At 49.0% G+C, this 23,693-nt stretch overlaps 1 protein-coding gene across 11 annotated transcripts in view; it reads right to left on the bottom strand.

Annotated features, from left to right (window-relative positions):
- Window positions 1–23,693, bottom strand: part of SRGAP2 (SLIT-ROBO Rho GTPase activating protein 2) — a 232,785-nt gene that overhangs the window by 11,464 nt on the left and 197,628 nt on the right. For 10 of the 11 annotated variants that reach the window (XM_015069962.3, XM_015069964.3, XM_015069963.3 and 7 more), the window contains 5 exons: window positions 18,107–18,184; window positions 17,059–17,193; window positions 14,914–15,019; window positions 5,594–5,818; window positions 1,856–1,935 (listed from right to left, as the gene is read on the bottom strand). In XM_015069962.3, coding sequence (XP_014925448.2) covers window positions 1,856–1,935; window positions 5,594–5,818; window positions 14,914–15,019; window positions 17,059–17,193; window positions 18,107–18,184 — 624 coding nt within the window. Of the gene's footprint in view, window positions 1–1,855; window positions 1,936–5,593; window positions 5,819–9,821; window positions 14,144–14,913; window positions 15,020–17,058; window positions 17,194–18,106; window positions 18,185–23,693 lie in introns of those variants that run through there. The other variant, XM_053209189.1, reaches the window with a different exon arrangement.

Raw genomic sequence — 23,693 nt, forward strand, 5'->3', positions numbered from 1 at the left:
CTCAGCAGTTTCTGTGCAGCAAGGAACCACATGTACAGGGTGGGAACCTTGTCTTCCTTGTGCAATCTGCCTCCTGGGAAGCTCGTCACGCTGCCCAAGAGGCTGAGCCCCACTCAGGGCAAAGGAGGCCTAGAGTAACTTCTCCGGTGCTTACACAGCTGTTTATGCCAGCCCCTATCACTGAACTTGCCATCCTGTATTTGTAAGCATCATTTCTTTTCTGATCATCAAATAACGCCACTAATTGTAGAACATTTATCATATTGTACTTTAAATACAACAAACTTTATTTATGTTGTCCATTTCCCCTAGTGGAACATGAGCTTTTAGTCTCCGTAGGAGAGAATAACTCACCCAATCAACTTTCCAAGGAGCTAAAAATATGGAAATATATTATTGTGGGTAATGCATGGAAAATTTACTTAAAATTAATTTGAAAATTAAAAGGGGGTTCAAATGCAATATTTAGTTTTATTCTGTGTGAGCTTCCAGTCTCCTTGTCTGTTAGAAAGGGATAACAATAGTGCCTTTTTCATGAAGTTGTTACGAAGAGTCAATATATAACAATTTGTAAAAGCACTTAGAGCACTGTCTGGCCTGTAGTAAGAATACGTCCACGCTGGCCATTGTTATAGTTGTCATCATTACCACTATCTGGGCCGAGCCGCAGGGAGAGGTCAGAGAGCAAAAAAGAAACCCCCCCTGATCTTAGGTACTCTGAGTAGTGGACAGAAAGGCTGCTTACAGGCAAGACCACGCCTAGGCAGCAGGATGGTTGGGCCTGCTCCCGGAAGGGCCGGGCTGGATATTTCGCTACTGGAGGCAGACCAGAGAAGGCCTGTCTAAATATCCCAAATCTCAGTTCTGTGCAGCCTTGGGTATATCACTTGACCTCTCTGGCCTTTGCTTTCTCAACTGGAAAATAGCAGCTCTATTTCACTAGGATTAAGAGGTAAGACACACAAAGCTTCTAGCAGGAACAAATTTCCCTAGTTCACCCAGTCTCCTCCTGTAATGGGGCAGATTATCATATTGATCCATCTGACTTCAGCATCTAAATAAGCAGCCTTCATTTTTTTTTTTTTTCTCCTTTAAAAAGCTCCACAGGCTGTGCCATTTCGTTCTCATGCCCAGAAAATTCTGAGGCCCCTTGTCAGCTGCTGAGACTTCCAAGAGCCCGAGTGGTCCAGAAATGGAGGTGCGGAACTGTTGGAAGGAGGGGAGGCGTGCTGGCCGGACAGACCCTAATCAATCACGGGCGCTGCTGAGGGCCCGCGGTGACAGCTGTGCATTCCACCTCTCGACGCACGCCCGCCAGGCTGCACGGCGCTCACACGTCTGTACTTTGGAAAGGGTCAATTTTTCCAGTCGGCAGGCGTGAAAGCGTGTGGTTTCTGCATCCTGCTTCCCACTCCCCCTTGGCTTGCTTCTGTTGGGCTCTTGGCACCCAGCTTCTCTCCTCCCCAGGCTCACTGTTTTTTCAAATGAACTCTCCTGATTTTGGTCTCCAGCTACCTGGCAGGAGTCTGGGCTGTGACAGGGGACCAACATCAGGCAGGCGAGACAGGCAGGCGAGACAAGGAGCTAGGAGGTATGCGAGGGGCAGGGAGCTGGGGCAAGAAGCTTGAAAGGCTCTGAAAGGTTTCACCTCTGGTTTAACACAGAGACCATTCTATTTGAGAAGGTAGGCTGTCTCTCCATGAAAGGGAAGGAATGAAAAGGACGGACAGGGGGGCCGCTGCCTGTCTTTGGGGGACTGCTGGGCAGGAAGGTGCATCCGGAGCACAGGCTACGTCAGCTGTTCCTTCGGCTTCCCGCCCGGTGACCCCACTGCCCAGGACGCGGGGCCTCGTACCGTCATCGCTCGTGTGGTGCTCTGCGGTCACATCCTGGGTTGAGTCCTCAGCCGAGGTAGTCTCTCCGTGAGGGCTGTCACTGCAACAGAAGCAACAGTAACGGGGACCTGAGCCCTGGCTAAGCAAATTCTTGTCTTCTCCTTCCCGCAGCCTCCCTGGAGCAAGGGCACAGAAGCTATTTCACGCTCTCTGCATCCTGACCGGACACTACAGACGAGTGTTGATAATGAAACACGAGGCTCCTGAGTTTCTCTAGCCCGGGCCCTGCAGCAAAAACCACTTGACACTGCCTGCGACTCACAATATCTGGAGACAGAGGGAAGCCCTTTTGAATTTATAAAATAAGTCTTTTTGAAAATACACAACAACTCAACTTCTCAAGGGCCATTTCTCTAGGTGAACTAGTCCCTGGAGGGAGCACGTGGAAGAAAATACGAGGTTTTTGCATGGGACGCAACAGGAGCTGGAAACCAGCCCTGGCGCTTGGTACCTGTATGACCCTGAGCCAGGGAATGAATCTCTTTAAGCCTCAACCGCCTAATCAATGAATTGAGGATAGTGGTCTGTACACCTCAGTTGTGTGAGGATAAGTGGTCTTCCTTTCCTTCTTTCTCATTTTGCTTATGTCTCTGGGCTTTGTGGTTTGGTCTGTGTACTGGTGAGAGATGGGAGGTGAGTCGGCAGAAGAGTCTGCTGTGGGCTGGACTCTGCGAGAGGGAGGGGCATGGAAGCCGGTCAAGTTCCCAAACAGTTCAGTGAGTCTAAAATCATACAGGGCTGAGAATCAAGAATGGCCAGGGAAGTCACTTGGAAAGTTGTTTCTTCTCCTGGTCTTCTGGCTCATGGACATCAGAGTGGACGGGGATGGGTACCAGGAAGTTCTAACTTCCTGAGAAATAGACAAGACCCCTGTTCATTTCTAAAGTTTCTTCCTCTGGCAGTTGGTAGTAACAAGGGAGCCTTTCCAGGCAGTTCCATGGAAGTATCACCACCTTCTCAACCCTACCACCTGGCCTCATGGTTGCTGCTTTTGAGCCTATAGCCTCTCCCTCCACTTAGGATGGGTCTTTCACTCCAGAAAGTTCCTCAAAGACCAGGGAACCAGTCTGGAACTCACCCCACATGACACAAGTCAGTTCCAAGGAGGCTCTTCAGACTCCAGAGAACATTCTGGGAGAACATCAACAGGGATTCCTCCTTATCAAAAAATGTGGGCATAAGTTTTCACAGGTTTACTGGGCCTACACACTGTGGGCACTATTTGCTGGGCCTACAAGCCCTCTGATGAGTTTCAGGACATTCTAGAAGCCCTCAGGCACCAGGGGTGCACAGGGCAAAGGCTCAGTTTCCTCCAGAGTTCCAAGTTCATTTGTGTGGCCATCCACTAAGGCAGCAGTTCTCAAACGCCAGGGAGTCCTGGATGGGTTGTTAAAAGCAGACTGCTTCACCCCTAGAGTTTCTAATTCTCGAGGGCCAGGCGGAGCTCAGTTGTCTGTATTCCTAACCAGCCCTAAGTGACGTAGGTGCTGTGGGTTCAAGGACTCCTCTTGGAGAACCACTGTTCTAATGTAAAGGCGGGATGATGCTTTTTAACGTCCCTCCTAGTGCCAAAATCCTACTCTCAGCTCTACACCCACACCTCAGCAACACCTCAAGCCCGCCAGCACCTGCGGTCTGGGGAAGCCCAGCAGGCCAAACAGCAGGTGGTCCTGGGAAACCGGGTTCTAGTTTACGGCTGGAGAGCGTGGTGAAGTGGGATTAGCCTCCCTGCTTCGTAGCTTCAGGGAGACCAAGTGCCCGGGGCCCCCTCTTCCTGGCTCTTCTGGTCTCCTGGGTTCTCAGGCTCTGGCACCCCCTTCTGCCACCCCTCCCTCACCTCCTTCATCCATCTGAGCTCACTTCACTGGCACTTCTTCCTGTTCCCAAAGAAGAGGAGAGGCTGGGAGCCTTCTGAGTGGGTGAGTCCAGTCGTCAGATGGTCCTTCTTACCCAAGGTCACCTGCCCTTGATCCTCGCAGGTTTCTGGCCTCCCACCCAGTCTGTGGTAGTAACATACCCTGGCTAATCTGGTGGTTTTTCCAGAGGCTGCTAATAAGTGTCGGATGCATGACAAACAGCGGTTGGCCTGGGAGAATGCTTTGGAGAGAACTGGCGGAAGGCGTCCTCCCCTTCTGGGTCCCTGTGAGCCACCCTCGCCATGACTCTGTCTGCTCCGCTGGGCTGGGACTGGGGGAACAGGGCTGAGGGGGGCTCTGTGTCCTGGGATCGGGCCAGAGATATTTGAGAAGTGAGGGCACACTTTGGAAAGAAGATAAAGCAGGCCCTGGGAACACTACTCCACAGTTTCTCAACCCTCATGCAAGAGAGAAACCAACTCTCCAAGTCACATGCACAAAGACAGCTCCTTGGAGCACACCTGAACAACATTCCGTGTCCTCACCGACCATCTGTCAGTGACAAAAAGGCTTCTCTCCAAGCTAGGAAGTATAGGTTTCTCCAGCTCGGACCCAGATGCTGGGATCCGCGGGATAGCGGACAAGATTGAACCCGGGGGTGTCAGTGGTATTTCTCTACTCACAGACACGTGAATACCACTTTCTTCACGCCCCAGGCAAAAGGCTCCTTCTGTGGGGATCAGAGAGAAGCATGGACCCCCTGGCCTCTAATTAAGTGAACATCCTCTCCTGTCCTCCCCTACCTTACTGGAGAGCAGTGGGGCTGCTGAATTGGTTCCAGACGTTGAATTCAGATGGAATCCGAATTGGGCTGGCTCATGCTTTCAGCCCAGGCTGAAGCATGATTCGGGGGAAGAAGGGAGGGGAAGGAGCAGGTAAGGGATGTTAGGGAGCAAACGACAGAGGTGGTTGCTTTTGTGTTTGGTAGGGAAAAAGACATTGTAAGTGGTACCCTGGGTGCAGTGTGGGGTCCTGGACAGTGCCCTGCACTAAGACACAAAACAGCATGGTTAGAATTCCCAACCCTAAGGTGGCCTGAAAGGTTGTCACTGACCTCTCTAGGTTATAGTCACTTCATCTATAATACGGAAATAGTGATTGGTCAACTGTGTAACACAAGGGTCTAGTAAAGATGAGCCCTAGGGATTCCTTTTATATCTCTGTTCCCAGGCTAGGTCATGAAAAACCTTGCCCCACAGGATTTAATCCCGCTTTAGGGTGGAAGTGGGCCTAACCTGCCGAAAATGGAGCTTACCTTACCCCTTTTTCTCCTCACAGATGTCTGCAATCATTCTAAATTATCATTGTTCAAACTCACAGCGAGGAAATTATGCCTCATATCTAAGTTCTTCGCAATAAGGAAGAAAATCTTACTTCTGCGGACCCGGACCCAGGCCTGTCTGTGTCTCTCACCACACACAGCATGGACATGGAGCCTGAGAGGCACTGCTGACTGATGAACAGTTGTTCCAAATACAACTTTACAAACTTTCTTTTCCTGGAGATTATTAACCCTCCTATTATTGTCGCCACTGTTTTCCAGAATGGTTCCTCAAACTCATAAAAAACAGGGAAGTGGCACAAAGTGGCACTCACTCCACAGGTCGGGTCGAGGTCAGGCGCTGCCTGCACCGTCCCCAGATCCCGGCAGCTTGGACCGCCTGGGAGTGCGAGGCTGGGGGGCTCTGGGTGTTTCCCCTGGGTCTCGCTTGGCCATCTGGCTCCCACACCAGCGTGCAGTGGGGACTCCCCCTCCCCACCCTCTGGCCCAGAGGCCCCTACCAGTAGTCCTCTGTGCTTCCTCCTCTGCTGTAGACGGGGCCCTCCAGCTCCCTGGGGGTTGGGAAGATGTTCTCATGCTGGATGATGGTGGTTTTGATCAGCTCATTCACGTGGGCTTGGCAGGACACCTGGTCGTGGCCCTCAGGCACTGACATCAGTGAGGGCCCGAAGCAGATGGCAAGGTTGTAGGGGTCCATCATGTTCTCTTCACTGAACTGTGATAAACTGGAGGAGAAGGGAAGGGGGCAAGCTGGAAAGCTCTCGCATGAATGCCCAGAAAACACAATCGTGGGAGGCAATGCCAAGAGCAAGAGCAGAAGCTCCACAAATTGCCACCTGCTTTCCTGGGCATCAGAGCCCTTCTAGAAAGTCTGGGGGGAGAAGAGAATGACCACCAGGACGGTCATTCGGGAGCCACCTCCTTGCAGGTCTCTCCCCTCCTCCCTCTCCAGCTCCCCCTTCAAATCCTACTTGTCACCGCTTCACGAGCCCCGCTCCATACCTCACCCACCAAACCCACCCTGCCTCAAGAATACGCCACTCTGCACAACCGGGATGGCTCCCACACGCCAGCCCCCGAAGCTGCCAGCGCAGATGGAGACCCTCAGGCTGCCCTCGTAATGATATGGTCAGAAGACACAGGCACTGTGTGTTGTGTACCTCCTTGCACAGCAAAATAATCAAATTACTAGGGATATTCCATTCCAAGCTCTAGATGTATTTAAAAACATTGCCACCCGATTAGCTTTTGTATCCCGTCAAGCAAGTGAATTTCTTTCTGGAACAGCTAATGTAATTGTTTTCCATTTTCATAATATCCTCTATTATTACAATCAAGAGTTATTCAGGAAAAGGTCAGCATGCTGCTCAGTTTATGCTCAGGCTTTCTCTGGATGCAGTCTGACTTCGTCATTGGGTATTTATTTTGGGAAGTCCCCTTTTCAGCCAGCAGCTGCTCTGGCCACACCTCCAACCTTGGCCAAGGCCCCAAGCCCTTCAGGGAGACCCTGGGTCTCATCGGCCCTCACCGGTCTCTGTTTGTCCAGGCTGATGGCCTGGCCAGCTCTGGGTCTGTACCCCCCTGCCCCCAGCCCTAGGGTGCGGAGCTGTGGGCTCTGCTAAGGAGTACTGCCTCCCTGATGGGCATCAGCAGGAGGTCCCCGGCCCCTGATTCTTACAGCTCTGAGGAAAAACCAAATCCCTCTGATGCCGAACCAGAGGCCTGAGACTCAGCTGTCTTCATCTGAGTAGGCGTTCTTCAGAACCGGACAGAGTTCATTTCTAGTGTATCCTGCACCCAGACTCAAATTACCAAGCTGGTCTCTCTAACCCAGTGGTTCTCTCCTCTACTGAAGATTCACATACATCTGTCCGCTTTGGAGAATCAGTGCAGGACCAAAGAAGCGGTACGATGGATGTGAACAGCTATCACGGGGGGAATTACTGTCATGGTTGAGAGTCAATGTTCTCTAGGACTTAGTCAACGTAGGGAGGCCAGCGATGTGTTCGGTTATAGATCTCAGTGGCTGGACTGCTTCACAGAAGGTCTTAAAGGCTAAATTTTACAATCCTTCCCTGGCTCCTGAGTTAATAGAGAGCTGGGATTCAGAAAAGGCCGGGAGAAGTTTCCAACTCTACTTTTTGGTCAAACAAACGTTGGAGAGAGATAGGAGAGATAATTACCTTGGTAACCACAACAGGGACAAGGAGGAGGAAGGCCATGTTTCTTTAGTGCGAACTGATGACATTTGGTAACATGGAAGAAAACCAGTCATTTCTGGGGAAGCCTGGCAGTCAAAAGGAAACAAAGTCTAGCTCCAAGAGCCCCAGCCCAAAGCCTTGTAAGAGAGGAGAAACCTTGCCAAGTCTCCTAAGGGAAGGACTGTTCAATTCATAGGTGGCTGCAATGACCATGGGCTTGAAGAGGACACATCTTCATGGACTAGGGTCTCAGGGACCAGATGCATTTCTTACTCTCATTAAAATTTAAACCAAGATCCTTCTCTCTCCTCCAATCTACAATGGGAACACCTGGGTTTAGGGGGAAAGCCATGATTCTTAACTATTTGGGGGGTCACGGCCTCCTTCAAGAATTTGACAGAAAGCAGAGATTCTCTCCCCAGAAAAATTCACATGTGTACACATACAGACGCATTTCATATACAACATAATGGTGCTAATAATCCACGAAGGCCCCAACGTCCATATCCAGTATAGGAATTCAAATACTGGATTTTTATTGAAAAAACAAACAAACAAACAAACAAAAAAAAAACAACCTAAAATGGGTAACAGTGGTAACAGCGCCATCTTTAAACATATTTTTTTGATGTCAACTTATATAATGCCATCTCTTCTAAGAATTGTACTATATTTCTATAGCTTCTATCTATAATACTAGTGAATTCTTCTAATTGATTCAAACTCATCTTTTGTGTATCTTAACAAGGTTTAGCATAGAGATTGAGAACATAGGCTTTTGGGGAGGAATGAAAAAATCAGGATTAATGTGGGAAACTTGTTTTTTATCATGCCCTTTTCTGGACTTTTTACCTTTTAATGACGCACATTTGTCTCTTAGATTAAATTAAGAGAGAAAAACAAAACGTCTGAAGAATTTTAGAGTCAATGAGACCTGGTTTTGAGTCCTGGTCACATTGCTTACCAGTTCCACGACAGTGTTCTAGGTTCCAAGTCTCTTCCTTATAAAAGAACGTACCTCCTTTGTGGGGCTGATATAAAGTTTAAATGAGCAATTATACACAAACCACTGAGCACTGTGCCTGGCACACAGGTGGGGCTCAATCAATATTTTCTGTAATTATACTATCCTAATTGCTTCTTGATATAAGGCCCTCGATTCTAGTCAGAAAATGGGAAGCAGGGCTGTCGACATTTGCCAGCAGTTGATTTATAGGAGTCTAGCCACCTTCTTCTCCTGACAGGCATCATCAAGCCGAGGACTCCAGATCCCAACATCGAAGGCTTAAATCCTCGGGGAGAACACTAAGCTTTCGACAGACAGTTTTAAATACATGACATTTCACTTAAAAACCTTCCGCTTCACACGCCCCAGGGGTTTGATTTGGCAACAACCAACAGACTGTGGGTAAGATATTACACATCAGGGTTGATCTGAGGCCTGAAAGGGATGAAGAGAAATTGTGTTATTCACCATGACCCCAGGCAAAATGTGGGGCCGAGAATCCATCAGGCCTTTTAAAAGCTTTTCCAATAGGAGATACTACAACTTCCCACTCTAAATCCGTGATTTAACAGCCTTCCCTGACTTCGCCAAAAGGCTTTCTAAGAGACGAGAAGTCAAGGTAATTCTGGCTGATTTTTTCTCATAGTCCTTCAAAGGCATCCGCTCACTCCCTCCGCCTGTAACGCCACCTGTCAGCATCCTCACGCTCCCCCCATCTGTTAAAGGACTTGCCTCTGCGCCCTCATGTTCTGCCTTCCTTCCCCCCGCAGTGAACTCCATCCTCTTTCTCCAGCAAGAATATCACTTCCACCATTGCCCTTGCTTTCTCTTCCATCATTGGTTTTTCCTCTCCACTGGGTCATTCCCACCAGCATGCAAACATGCAGTGATACTGTCCATCTGAAAAAAAATTCTCTCTTAACCCCATATCCACACCTGTCCCATTTCTCTCCTCTCCATAATAAAACGATTTGGGAGTTGTCTGTACCTGTTGTTTCTGATTCTCTGATTCATCTCCACCTCTTCGGTTATGGACTAAATTGTGTCCCGCTCCCCAAATTTCTATGTTGAAGCCCCCCCCCCCCCCATGTGACTGTATTTGGAGAAAGGGCCTTTAAGAAGATAATGAAGGTTACATGAGGTCATAAGGATGGGTGCCTAATCCCATAGGACTGCGGTCCTTATACTAAGGGAAGAGACAGCAGGGCTCTCCCCGTGCGTGCACAGAGGGAAGCCATGGGAAGACGAAGAGGGAAGAGGGCCATCTACAGGCCAAGGAGGGTCCTCACCAGAAACCAACCCTGCTGGCACCTTAATCTTGGACTTCTGGACTCCAGACCATGAGAAAATGGGTTTCTGTTCCTGAAGACACCTGGTCTGTAGTATTTTGCTACGGCAGCCCCAGCAGACTAACATACCTTCTCTCTCGCTCCCTCCCCCTCTTTACTGTGGTAAAGTATACAACTTACCATTTTCACGATCTTTTAAAAATTTTTTTAATGTTTATTTATTTTTGAGAGAGAGAGAGAGACAGAGCATGAGCAGGGGAGGGGCAGAGAGAGAGGAGACACAGAATCCGAAGCAGGCTCCAGGCTCCATATCCCCTCTTTCTCCCCTTCCCTCAGCCCCTGGCTACACAAGTCTGCTGTCCCCACTGACGTGCCTGTTCCGGACATTGCACATAAAAGGAATCACACACTACGTGGTCTTTTGCGACTGGCTTCTTTCGTTCAGTGTGATGTTTTCAAGGGGCATCCACGCTGTAACATGCCTCAGTGCCTCCCTCCTTTCTATGGCTGAACACTACCCCACCGTATGGATCTACCACATTTTTTTTTACCCATCAGCAGCACCCCTTCTCTCCTGAACCCACAGTCAGGGTTTGACCCCTTCCACTCCATCAGCACAACCCCCTACAGGGTCACCAATGCTCTCCCTGCTGCTAATGTAATTCTTAGTCTTTTTCTCAGCTGACCTGTCATCACATTTAACTCTGTTACCGCGCCCTCTTCAAAATACTTGTCTACGTGGCTTCTGGGACACCGGTTTCTCTAGGTTCTCCTCCATGCCCATGGCCCACTGTCCCTTGCTCAGTGAAGCATCTGCTGAGCACCGGATGTTAAAGAGCAAACTCTCACCCTGACCCCTGGTACGCTCCACTTCCCTTACCTGCTTCATTTTTCTCCATAGCACTTATCTTCTGACATGTGATATGTGTACTTATTAGTTTGGTCTGTCTTCTTCCAATAGAACATAAACTCCACAAGGGACTCCATGGGACGCCTGGACTGTTTGGTGCACTCTTAGATGGCCAGCAACTAAAACAGGGCCTGGCACACAGTAGATGCTTAATAAATATATGTGTGAGATAAATGACTAAGTAAGTATGTGAGCAGCTGCGGATCTCCGAAGACAAGCCAACCACAACTCTACTTGTCCATCTGCGTGTAGAAGCCAAAACACTCCTCGTGAAAGTCAGAAGAACAGCCCAGACAGAATCTTCCCAAACTAAGAGGCACCTGGAGATGGGTGAGATTTAGAGGAAACCTCAGCCTTCGTGGAGCCCCCTGGGCACCTTAGTCAGGAGAGAAGCACCACTGATTCACTCTTTCAGACGGTGGAGCAGTGTTTGAGGACCCAGCGCAGGGCTTCTGGGACTTTCATGTGAGTATGACTTGCCAGGGGACCTTGTTAAGATACAGATTCTGATTCACAGGCCTTTGAGGGGAGAGGGGCTGAGACTCTGCATTTCTGACAACTTCCCCAAATGATGCCAGTGAAGCTGGTCCATGGACCTCACTTGGCTAGCAAGAAACTAGAAGGCTATATTGTTTGATGTCTGAAAAAAGTAGGTTTCAAAAGGCAAGCAGTGGAATCAGCTGCGGTGAGGGGGAGCTACCTATACTTCGTTGGGGGGCAAAAACTCTCTGGGTAGTATACAGGCTGTGGTAGGCAGCCTCTAAAATGAACCCCATGGCCCCTGCCTACTGGTATTCACATCCTGGTGTAATTTTCTCCCTTTGAGTATGGGCTAGATGTAGTGACTCATTTCTAGTGAATGGAATATGGCCGAAGGCATGGGATGTCACTTCTGAGATTAGGTTACCAAGGACTGTGCTTCCTGTCTTGGGTGTTCTCTCAACTTGTTTGGAGAGAAGCCAGCCTCCATATTGGGAGCAGCTCTATGGGGAGGTCCACATGGCGAAGAACCAACGAAAGCCTCTGGCCGACAGTCAGCCAGGAGTGAAGTTCCTCAGTCCAACAACCTGCAAGGAACTGAATCCTGCCAACAGCACGCAAGTGAGCTTGGAAGCAGGTCTTCCCCTAGTGGAGCTTTCGGAAGGGACTACGGCCCTGCCCCCAACACCTTCACTGCAACCTCCTAAGACCTAGAGCCAGAGTCCCCAGCCACCTTGCCCCTGGATTCCTGACCCACAGAAACTGAGATGTAACGATGAATGCCTTTTGTTTCAAGTTGTTAAGTTTCAGGGTGATTTGTTCCACAGCAATAGATAATTAATGCAGATGCTAGAAAGGATAATGTTAATAGTTCACAAGGCCTGCTGGACAGGCATGTACCTGAGGTTCATGCAGTGGACTGGGTACTCTGAAGGACACTAGCTACACATATATGGAACCAGATCAAGTCCACACGGTGCCAGTGCCCAGTGTAAGGAGTTCCACATACGCATACACACATATTAGTTTTTCTGGCTCCTTGAGATTGAGCATGTGTACAACCCAAGAGAAAGACCATAGCCAGAAATAAAGTACACACCCCCCCTAGGATGCAGAACGACAAAGGAGAGCAGTCCTGAAAGTCTGGGCCGGGGCAGAGTCTCCCTCAGGAGCGACCTGTGTCCACTGTTGCCACATCCGTTGGTATGTGTACGCTTACGACCTGCCATCTTCCCGCAGAGGTGATCTTCTCTGTCACCTGTGTCCTGAATTCCATTTATTATTCTAGGAAACACTACGGTTATTAACGCTGCATCTTTCCCATGAACCACTCCGAGGACCAAATGCATCTCTTTTGTAACCAGATAAAAAAGCAAAAAACCAAAGCGATCATTTGAATTGGTGTAATTCCCATGTTTCCTCCAACAGTGGCCACCACCTCCAGCTCTGCGCAATGCTTGCTCTATGGCTCCCCCGCTCCCGCGAGGTCCCCGCAGGAAGAAACAGGAAGAACAGGAAGAAGGTGTGGGGAAGAGGATGAGGCCGTTGTGCTTACACAACACAGTCGCCCCGGGACCTGTGTGTGCTCCTCTGCCTTGTTACCCACTACCGTCACACTGCTTGCTCTGGGGGAGCAGACCAGGCTCACTTTGAGGGCAGGTATCCGTCCATGAGGGGAGAGAAGGACTGGTGGCCCCGGGGAGCTGACTAGCTGGAGAGTCATCATGGAGTTTCCATTTCCACCAGCCTAGAATGCACCTCACACGAGCACCCTGCGTGAGCCACGAGGGGTTCTGAACTTAGCCAGTTGCGGTGCTGAGTCAGGGCTTGGTGATGGGAGGAGCAGACAGCGCCACATGGAGGAGGCTGACCCAACAGCCGGGACCTTCTGTCCCTCTGCACTGCCAGCAGCAAGGCTGACGGACAGTGCGGGTGCCCCGGCAAGGTCTCCAGCAGCGGGGCTAACCCAGACACCCTCGAGGGCCAGGCTGACCGCGAACTTACAAGGGAGTCAAAGCTCATGAGATGGTCACTAAATTCGTTTTCCTTTGAAGCAAAGACCAAACAGACCAGGAAGAGAAAGACATTTATGGTAAAAGACGCTAGCCCTGGGGTGCCTGGGTAGCTCATCAGTTGAGCATCTGACTTCGACTCAGGTCATGACCTCACGGTTCACGAGTTCGAGCCCCGCGTCGGGCTCTGTGCTGACAGCTCGGAGCCTGGAGCCTGTTTCGGATTCTGTGTCTCCCTCTCTCTCTGCCCCTCCTCCGCTTGCCCTCTGTCTCTCTCTCTCTCAAACATGAATAAACATTAAAAAAAGTAAAAAACAAACAAATAAATAAACAAAAGATGCTAGCCCCTTGGTCTAATTTTTGTTCTCTTTCTTGATACATTCATGGGTCTGTGTTTCTCCACTAGAGGAAAACACGTAGAGCAAGAGGGATGACAACTGAATTCAGCATCGGTGTTCGAGAGTGCCAAGAGGGCCCGCCTCACCCAGGCAGCTGCCCTCCCTCTACCACGCACCGCTGCCTTGTGGAATACGGGTCCATTATTACCAGATCGAATGGTGCTTTCAAGAGAAGCTGGAAATCCAGATATTTTTAAGTAAAATCCCCTAATATTTAAATGTTTCAATGTTTTCAAGACACAGCAGACTGAAAGGAAACACATCGATGGGCCTTATCTGGCCCTCACGTTGCCCATTTATAGCCTTTGCTCTAGGCTGCTGAGGGAGACACCGCAGGGAAAGCAGCCTGAAGACAGAGGTGCCCACAGGGGAAGCACCACACGTCCTTGCTTGTTGCTTCTGCTGCTCCCTGGGGACACAATGCCTGCCCTCGGCAAGGACACACGGCATGGACAGGAAGCAATGCCCCGTCCAAGCTCAGGGCCCCTCTGGCCCTCAGAACTCTTGCCTGGCTACACTCACTCCCTGGGTAACCAGCTAAAACAGCAGTACACGGTGACGGCAGACTCGCCGTCTCCACTCGGTTTCTCCCGAGTGTCAGATTCCCATGTCCCACTGCCTACTTGGAATCTCCGCGTGGAAGCCTAACAGGTACCTCAGGTTAACATGACTGAGTTGGTGCCTTGTCTCGATTCCGTCCGGCACGCTTCGTCTTCCCCAACTCCATAATGGAGTCACTGGTACTCTGTTGCTCCTGCCAAACATTTAGAATTTCTCTCCTTCCTCACACTCTACATCCTCCCCATCAGGAAGTCCTGTCAGTGCTATGCTGTAAACAGACCCCAAACCCAACCCCACCTCCTCACCCTCCCTCGTGACCCCCCATCCTGTCTAAGCCCCCAGTACCCGTGGCCGAGATCTCACAATAACCTCTACCTAGGTCTCCCTGATTTTCGTCACAGCCCTAGATGGCAACTTCTCCACAAAGCTGTTGGCGGGCTTAAAAAAATAGGAGACTAGATCTTATCACTCTTCTGCTTAAACCCTCCAGGGGCTTCCCAAAGCCAAACCCATTATTACTATGACTCTCAGGGCCTGACGGCCTTGAACATCCCTGTGGCTCCTTCCTTCACTTCATTTAGGTTCCTGCTCTCACACCGTCTCCTTCCGAGAGACCCTTGCTGACCACCCCTCTGCAGTGGCTCTCCCTCTTTCACCCCTGCCCCCATTCAGACCCCGCACTCCAGCTCTTAAGTTGGGTTTCTTCATTTTTCTTCTGAGCACTTACTCCTGCCTGACATATCTGTTATCTCTCTGTCTCCTACCCTGGAATGTGAGTTAAATGATATCAGGGCTTTGTCTCTTATTTCGCAATGTATTCTTACAGCCTACAATGGTGCCCAGCACCTTGTAGGTGCTCCATAAATACCCATTGGGCTGGATGAACTGATATAGCTCTACATGTAAGCTTCCAGGGGCTGAGGCCAAGGCCTGATCCAATTGCTCACTGGGAAGTCTACTCACTGATTGAGGAAGGCAAAGAGGTATCTCATGATAATCAGAGTGGTTTTGGGCAGGACCAGGAGGACTTTCCGGATGTGCAGAGCTCTCTCCTGCAGGCTGTCCATAGCTGAAAGAAGAAAGCCACGTGTCAGCCTCCATTGCAACAGAGATCCCGAGGAGTAACGGTCAGAGGGCCCTTACTTCCAGCAGGTGCTGCACAGACAGCGGCCAGACCAAGACTGCACAGCACTGGTGCTCCACGTAAGGAGTTCCATCCCTGTGGCCCTGTGGGGCTGGACTGCTGCCACAGGGTACATGCTGGGCTCCAGACACCTACTGATTATAGGACTTAAGGAATATGCACCTTGGGCACTGAAGGGGTTGGAGATGGTCCCCAAGCACCTACTACCCTCCAATGAAAACCACAGACAAGGACTGTCCATAAACCTGCTATGACTAATTGCTCAACATGCAGCCTCAGGGGTGTACATGTGGGGAGGGAGACAGGCTGTGCAGGTCCTGTCCGGCTCACTCTACACGCGTCTCACCTCACCCTCTGGACAGGTCTGGCTTATCTTCCCTTCCCTTATCTGCAGTGGGTTGAGCAGAATGTGGCCAGAGGCAAGAGATGGTAGATGCCTGATAAATAGTGAGATCTGGGGAGAAGACCAGAGAAGTTTCCTGACTCTTGGGCTGTGGAAAGATCAATTACAGGTAAGACCCAAGGCTGGCGGCCTCCATCAATGCCAGTCTCCCCACTCCCACAGTGGGCCAGATGGATACTGTCATTTTCTAGGAGTGTCTTTCTGTGAAAAAGAAGTGGAAAGCAGTGGGTTTAGGAGCACATCTCGAGGGGAGAAGTGGGCAGCCAAGTGTCTTGAACTGTCTTGGTAGCCCCAGTCCACTTAAGATTTTTATCTAAGCCCAGTCCCAGAAAAAGATGTGAGGACAGGAGGGGTGCATATATTTAATCACCCACCCACAGCACTGATTTCCACCAGACTCCCAAAAGTAGTGGGTCAACAAAACAAGAGAGCTTGTTGAATGCTCTGGGTCCTCAGAATAGCAGATAGGAACAGTGTTCAGGGCATACACTGAGTCAAACTTGAAACCTGGGGGCGGGGGGGGGGGGTGGGTGGGCAGAAAGACCCTGGTGCATCTAGGAAGAAGGTTCTTTTCCCCATGTCCAAGGCACTGCCTTCTCCAGCCTCTGGAGCCATCATTCCATTGGGGTCTACTTCCAGGATGAGCTGGTATTAACCTAAGTTTCCATGGAAAACAAAACAGGATAATGAGCTAAACTAAATGGTGGGAACAGCTCTCCAAGCCCCAAATTTGAGAGTAAGAGGCAGAGAACCTGTAAGAAGGACAAAGTAGAGACGATATCCCTTTCTAGGAAAACATCATATCATTACTTTTAAGTGGGCAGAAGGGTTCTATTCCTTAGAAGAACACATATTAACACATCCAGCAGGTAAGCCATGCCATGTTTAAAGCAACAAACAGAAAACATTTCTCTCTTTATATCATAAAAAGCATGGGCAGTAAATGTCTGCGCTTCCAATAACTGAAAAGGACCATGTCTTACATACTATTAGAAATGTATTTTACTGGGGATGCCAGGGTGGCTCAGTCTGTTAAGTGTCTGACTCTTGATTTTGGCTCAGGTTATGATCTCACAGTTTGTGAAATCGAGCCCTGAGTCAGGTGGGCTGGATGCTGAGAGTGCAGGGCCTGCTTGGGATTCTCTCTCTTCCTTTCTCTCTGCCCCTCCCCGCTCATGCTCTCCTTCTCTCTCTCTCTCTCCCTCAAAATAAATTAAAGAAAAAATTAAAAAAATTAAAATTAAAATTAAAAAAAAAGAAATGTATTTTATTGAAGAAAGATAAAGCCCAGCAAAGCAAGGAGTTTAAGGTAAATCAGAAAAGAAAAGGCCAGGAGTTCTGACTTGTCCTAGACTCTTCCTGAAAACTCATCCTTCCTCCCTCCCTAGTACGGGGTGAAGGATTGAGGATGAGGAGGAGACACTTTACTGAGGGAAAGGAAAAAGAGAAACATTATTGAAAAGTTTATGGGGGGAAAGAAGATCCCGTGGAAATTGCCTGTCTATTGCTACGAGGTGTTCTTTCTTGCCCAGAAGCCAGTCTGAGGCCAGGATGTACTTACTGACGCAGGCCATCAGGTCATGGAAGATGTCCTTGGGGAAGAGAGGGTGTTCTAGCCCCCGGAAGTAAAGCTTCAGGACGCCAGCAATGGAGTCCATGTCATGGTCATTCTGGTCCCCAGCCAGGGGGTCCTCTCCTGAGGATAAGCAGCCCCCCAAAAAGGAAAGAGAGAGTGAGAGAGGTAAAACCCCACAGGACAAAGCAGAAGTGGTGGGGAAGGGCTGGCTTTCCAAGTCCTCATCAGAGTCCATCAGCTCTGTGCCCGGCATGCTGGCCATGAGTAGGATGGACCAGAGACTAGATAAAGCAAAGACTGCTTAGGCTCAGGGGCCCCAAGGCGAGAAGAGGGCACAAGGGTCCATTAGGATAAATTGGCTCGTGCCAGACTCGTTCAGGGACATTCCTTCTGGGTTGGGATGGGACACTGCAACAGGCCCTCTCACAAGAATCATGAAGCCAGGCCGGGACTGAGTCCCTGGGGAAGGAAAATGAGGCCAAGGTGGCCAGCCACTCTGACTCGCTCTTACTCCTCCTGGCTCGCAACAAAGGACACCTACTTATGGGAGAACAATCACGCTGGAGCTCCCTATGGAAAATTTCGTATCAGATGTAATTAGATTTAATGATAGGACCAACCTCAAATTGAGACTATATATATCCATTATAGTGACGGAAATTGCCAAAGCTTGCCCATTACCTTAATGGCCCACAAGATAATAAATGGGCTACGATGAACAGGCGCATTAGCCTTGATATTAACTGCCACCAAGGGTTCTGGATAAAACCGTAAACCACCCAGATATCATAGTTAACTTCTTGGGTTTCGGCAGATCGTCCACAGGCGAGAGGCATGATGAATGGGCTGAGGAGGGAGCTGGGATGTGCCCTGGCATCTCCCTGCACGTGTTGGGGAAGACTGTCCATGAGACAGCAGGTGCCGGGCTAAAGAGCTGGGTGACCTCTGGGTACCTCCCAGGGGAGACAGGGTGGAGCCAACACCCCAGGGGGCTGGCAGACATTAGGTCTTATCTTCAAGCCTGTTCCCTTACCTCTCTCAAAGGCGTTTTTGATGTCATTCACTTCCACCTGGGATCCCGACACCCGGAAGATTCCTTCATGCTGTAGTCCTGGAAAGACAGGGAAAAGTGGTCAAGGAGAGGAAGAAACAAAGTCACAGCCACAGCTCCAAGCTTGGTTGGATGCCTGTGTCCTCCAGCCAGTGTGCATTTAAGCACCGTGTCTCTATCCTTCAGGTCAAAGGAGAAAGCATGTGCAGGGATGCTGGAGAAGTCCCTGGAATGGGTATATAGGAGGCATAAACAAAGCCAAAGATGTCTACACATGGCTCCATTTCTGATTCTGAGGAAGACCAGGAAGCAGGTTCCTCCCCCGCCTTTGCCTCTCTGTTCCCATCTGCCAAGTGACAAAGTGACCCCTGGCACCTTCTTATCACCCCCCTGCCAGGAATGGGCACTGGGGGTATGGTAGGCAGGCCTTAGACACCGTTGGAGGAGTTTCATAAGGCCGGAGATACAATTCCTGCTTCGGCTGTCCTAACACTGCATGGCTCCTCTAGGGCACAATGATTTGAATATTCAGGAAAGAGAGAGGACAGGAAAAGGCAAGTGATCAGTCAACAGAGCACCGTCAGTACCGTGCTGGCCGCTGGTCCTCGACCGCAGCTTCGCTCAGAGACAAATGTGCATAGATGTGACAGTGTGATAATGGGCGTGAAAACTGTGTCCTCTTGGGTTTTGTTAGAGTAGAAACAATCACTAAAAATAATAATACTAATGCATGTGCAGGAACTGCTGCTAAAAATGCTTTCCCAGAAATAAATCAACTCGTACTCACAACAGCCATTAAGGCAGGGCTCACCAGCAAGCCCATTTTCTGGATGTAGGAAGGGATGTGTGATGACCACCCCCCGCCCCCTTAGGTTATGTAGGCGATAAGAACCAGAGTCAGGAGGCCAACCCAGGCCTCTGGTTGCCATTATGTACTCGCTCCTCAACACTAGGCTTGTGGGGCCAACCAGAGGGAAAATGCAGACAGGGCGGGAACCCATTTGTTAGTCTGAACAAGGATGTGGCTCACAACCCCACACAAGGGGCTGCAAAGGTGGTAAGAGAGGAAGCATGCCTTTACTGCTGGCCCCAGAGGTCAGGCCGAACTAGCATCTGTAATCACATGAGGCTTGTCAGCCGTTCTCAGGAGCCCTGTGTCTCCGTCTTGGGCATCTTGTCCAAGTTCCTCTGCAATGGCATGATTGATCAAAAACTCTGACATGTCAGGGAAATCTCAAACAAATTCCTTTTTAAGAAAAAAAGAGTAGAACTGCCACTGTTTCAGGGATACCCTCTCGGTGAAGGGGTGCCTGGATTCTGTCGGCTAGACCTTTGAAGGTAAATCACACAGGCCAGGACTATAATCTTGAATCCAACTGAAGCAATATTAAGAAGCAAGCAGGGGGAATTTAATTACCTGGCTTGTAATAGGACTTAAGTTGTTTGCTCCTCTAAGGGAATCTCCAGAATATTCCTCAGAGAATGGCAGACAACGTTAAAACCCCATTAGTATCAATGTAATAGTACCATATTAGTTACCAATGGGATGTAACAGCCAAATAATGGCATTTAAACACAGAATGTAAACAGCAAGTGTTGTGATAGAAACACACACCCCGTGACTTGTCAAAAACACAGTATAGTATAAGGAAATGTCATCTCAGGGCCCAGGCCACTCAGTGTTCTAGGTGAAGCCAAGAATTTGCTGAGAGGATCACTTCGGGACTTTTTAGTAGATTGGACCATCAACGAAAAGCCACTTTAGCCCATGGGCCCAGGACATGAAGAAATCAGAGGAGAGCTTACTGGAAGTCAGGCAGCAGGCCTGAAACACATTGAGATCCCCTTCCGTCTGGTTCCCATTTCCCCTTGAGAACCTCCGCTTTAGAAGGATAGCGATATGTTTTTGCTCAGCAGACAGAATCTTCAGAGCATCTAATCTCATGACACTGAAAGTAGGAACACTGATAAGTGGTTGGTTTCCAGCCGTAAAGGGGGAAAGCAGTGGGCTTTTTATGTGAATGCAGGTAAGGCCTCATAGGACTAACCTGAGCCATCTTCGATCTTTCTCTTTTGTTCTTAGAGCACGCCAGCATGCAGGTATAAAACCACTCAGAGGAGGGTAAGTTACTGCATGGAAGCAGCACACAACCTTCCATTTTGCACTGGATCCAGCTGTTGCCAAGAGGTACTCTCCGTGAGAATTCTTGAAATGGTTGCTACAGTACCGCCTCGCGTTACTTGGCTCCCTTGTGCGTAAGTGGGGTTTTCCTACCCTGATTCAGTCTGTCGTTCCCCAAATCCCTCTCCTTTAAGTCTTCCTGGATCACCCTGACGACTATTTACAGACGAGCCTCAGCTTTCTCATCTATACAATGGGAACTATAGTATCTACCTCCTAGGGAACACGAAGCCAGTAAGGATGTACAAATCCCAGCAGATGGTGGGTCACAAACCCTTTTGGGACTGACAAGTGTTACAGATCCTTTCTCCACTAAATGCACATGCACAAAAATTTTAACCCTGATTCATGCGGCGTTCAGAAATACCTTGAGTCCCCATGTGGGGGAAAAAGTTCAGTTTAGCCTAACAAATGTTTTTTGAACAACCACTATGTACTATGGTGTTTTGTTTCTTTCCTTTAAAGCAACAATATGTTTATCTATTTGGTCAGTTCTGGAATACACATAAAATGGCTTCAGAATTGATAGCCCATATCCGACTTCGGTTCAGGTCATGATCTCATCGTTCGTCAGTTTGAGCCCTGCACCGGGTGAGCACGAGCCCCTCTTCTCTTCTCTTTCTCTGCCCCTCGTGGGATTCTCACACTCTCTCTCTCTCTCTCTCTTTCTGCCCCCATCTCACTTGTGCCCTCTCTCAAAAAAAAAAATTACCAACAACTGTATAGTATTTGTTTATAGCTCTTGTTGTCTTTAGACTTACAGTATAGTATCAAAATACTGTCGTCAAGGGTGCCTGGGGGGCTCAGTCGGTTGAGCGTCCGACTTCGACTCAGGTCATGATCTCACAGTTCGTGGGTTCGAGCCCCACGTCAGGCTCTGTGCTGACAGTTCGGAGCCTGGAGCCTGCTTCGGATTCTGTGTCTCCCTCTCTTTCTGCCCCTACCCACTCACCCTCTGTCTCCCTCTCTCTCAAAAATGAATAAATGTTAAAAACATTTTTTAAAAAATACTGTTTTCTAAAGTTACTTGGATTATTTTCTCCCTCATTCGTTACACACTTAGGTTTACTCACTACTGTCTGTATTCCACTTGGGGTTTTACCCACATCCTTGTTTTATTTATCTGTTTATTTATCTTCTGAATATGGGAAACACTAATGTAGTTCTGAAAGCCACAATTATACAAAAGCAATATTCAGAGAAAATGTCACTTCCCTCCCATTTCCCACCCCCCATTCTTTTTACCCCTCTTCCACCCGTATCCTGTAGATAAACAATCAAATATTAGTTTCTGGATTCATCCTTCCTGTATTTCTTCTTGACGAAATGAGAATACACATGTACATTCTCATATTGTCTTCTTTGTACCAAAAAGGCAGCATGCTATCGACACTCTTTTGTACTTTGTTTTTTTCGCTTGACAACATATTCTGGAAATCTTTCCAGGTCATTTCATGGAGACCGTGCTCATTCCTGCCTAGTATTCAGATACAACGTAGTTGATTCAACCGCTCTTCTGTGTGAGGGTATTTAGGTTGTTTCTAATATTTTTACAAACGAGGCTGCAACCAGTAACCTCGGGTGTATGTATTTTCATTGTTGGAGGTGTATGTTTCAAGGTAAATTCCTACAAGGGCTGCCGGACCAGAAGGCAAACGCATATGCAGTCCTGTTGGACACTGACAAATTCCCCTCCAAAAGGGTTGTACCAGTTTGCAATACAGCCAGCAACATGCGAGCACACCTGTTTCCCCAGAGCCGCAGCACAGAAATGTCCCCGCGTGCACTGTGCATGTACAGGGGCAGGGATAGGTACATTTGAGGCCCAATATATGGAACCATCTCCCCCTCAGCTCCTCCACAGCTCACGCTCTGGGCCTGGCCACTGTCGTGTCTTCCCTGGGTGGCTGCCACAGCCTCCTTCTTCCTATAATCTTGTCTCTACATAGCGGCTTTTTAAAGCTCTCTGTTTGGGGCGCCTGGGTGGCTCAGTCGGCTGAGCATCCGATTTTGGCTCAGGTCATGATCTCACGGCTCGTGAGTTTGAGCCTCGCATCAAGCTCGCTGCTGTCCGTGCAGAGCCCGCTTCGGATCTTCTGTCCCCCCTCCGTCCCCACCCCCCACCCCGTCCCTGCTTGTGCTTTCTCTCTCAAAAGCAAATATGTCTTTAAAAAAAAAAAAAAAAAAAAAAAGAGCTCTCTCTGTTCAAACTTCTCTAGTAGCTTCCCACCTCACTCAGATTATAACCCAAACACCTCCCTTAGGCAATGAAGTCCTAAGCGTCTGGCCTCTGGCTTCATCTCCTGCCCCCCTCCTCTTCCCTCTCTCCGCTCCAGCCACACTGGCCTCCTGCATGCTGGCCCCTGCTGCCAAGGACCTCTGCATTTGATGCGCCCTGTCTCTGACACACTCTTCCCAGATGCCACGTGGCTCACTTCCTCACTTCCTTTCAGGACTCCGTCCAAATGTCACCTCTTAGGGGAGCTGAAGGCCTTTCTCTGAACAACCCATCCAGAACAGTGTCCCCTCTCCATTCTCCACCTCTTCACCTCGCTTTTCTTCATGACACTCACCATCAGAAGACACCCTGTATGTTACCATGTTTATTTATTAACTGATCAGCCAAGCATCTATTTATCTGTCCTTTAGCAGGATATACGGCTCACGAAAGCAGGAACTTTTCCTTGGCACACAATGAGCAATCTCTCTCTCTCTCTTCTCTATTTGTTGGATGACCGAATGGAATGCATGGACGAAGCAGTAAGAGTGCAGACTCTCATCCTCTTATTGTCCTTTAGACACAAATAATTTTTCCTCCCCTGAACTCAGTTTGGACTTATCTTTGCCAATTATTTGATCATTAATCATTACTATCTTGTGGAATTTCTTCTACTGCTCCTCTGAATTGCTATAGCTTATCTCCTTTGATTTAGCTTTTCAATTGCTTATTTATTTTCTCCCAACCGCATCATAAAACCAAGTAAAGACAAGAGAAGTGCATTATTCCTGTTTTTGTTTTCCTATTTCACAATGCATGGTGCCCAGCACTGATCAGGTGCTTGATACATATTTGTTCACTGTTGATATACAATGCTGTTACTTCAAGTAAATAGAGACAAGATGAGAAAACTGTAGCTGATTAGGACGGGCTAAGTTGTAAGCAGGCTAAAATAATTACTATTCCAGAAACAAAGGCAAGCAAGGGCCCAGTGCACTGGGAGAGGAAGGGAGAGAAATTGGCTACCTCTGCACCCAGACCAGCAATCACCCACATACCTCCTTAGCTGCAAGAAGGTCATTCTGTCCCTTTTCCTCTAACTAGATAAGACAGCTTCTAAAAACAATGTCTGATGTCCAGTTCCTAGAAATCTCCATGGCAGTAGCTCA

This window comes from Acinonyx jubatus, chromosome E4 (assembly GCF_027475565.1).
Source record: "Acinonyx jubatus isolate Ajub_Pintada_27869175 chromosome E4, VMU_Ajub_asm_v1.0, whole genome shotgun sequence".
Classification (NCBI taxonomy): domain Eukaryota; kingdom Metazoa; phylum Chordata; class Mammalia; order Carnivora; family Felidae; genus Acinonyx; species Acinonyx jubatus.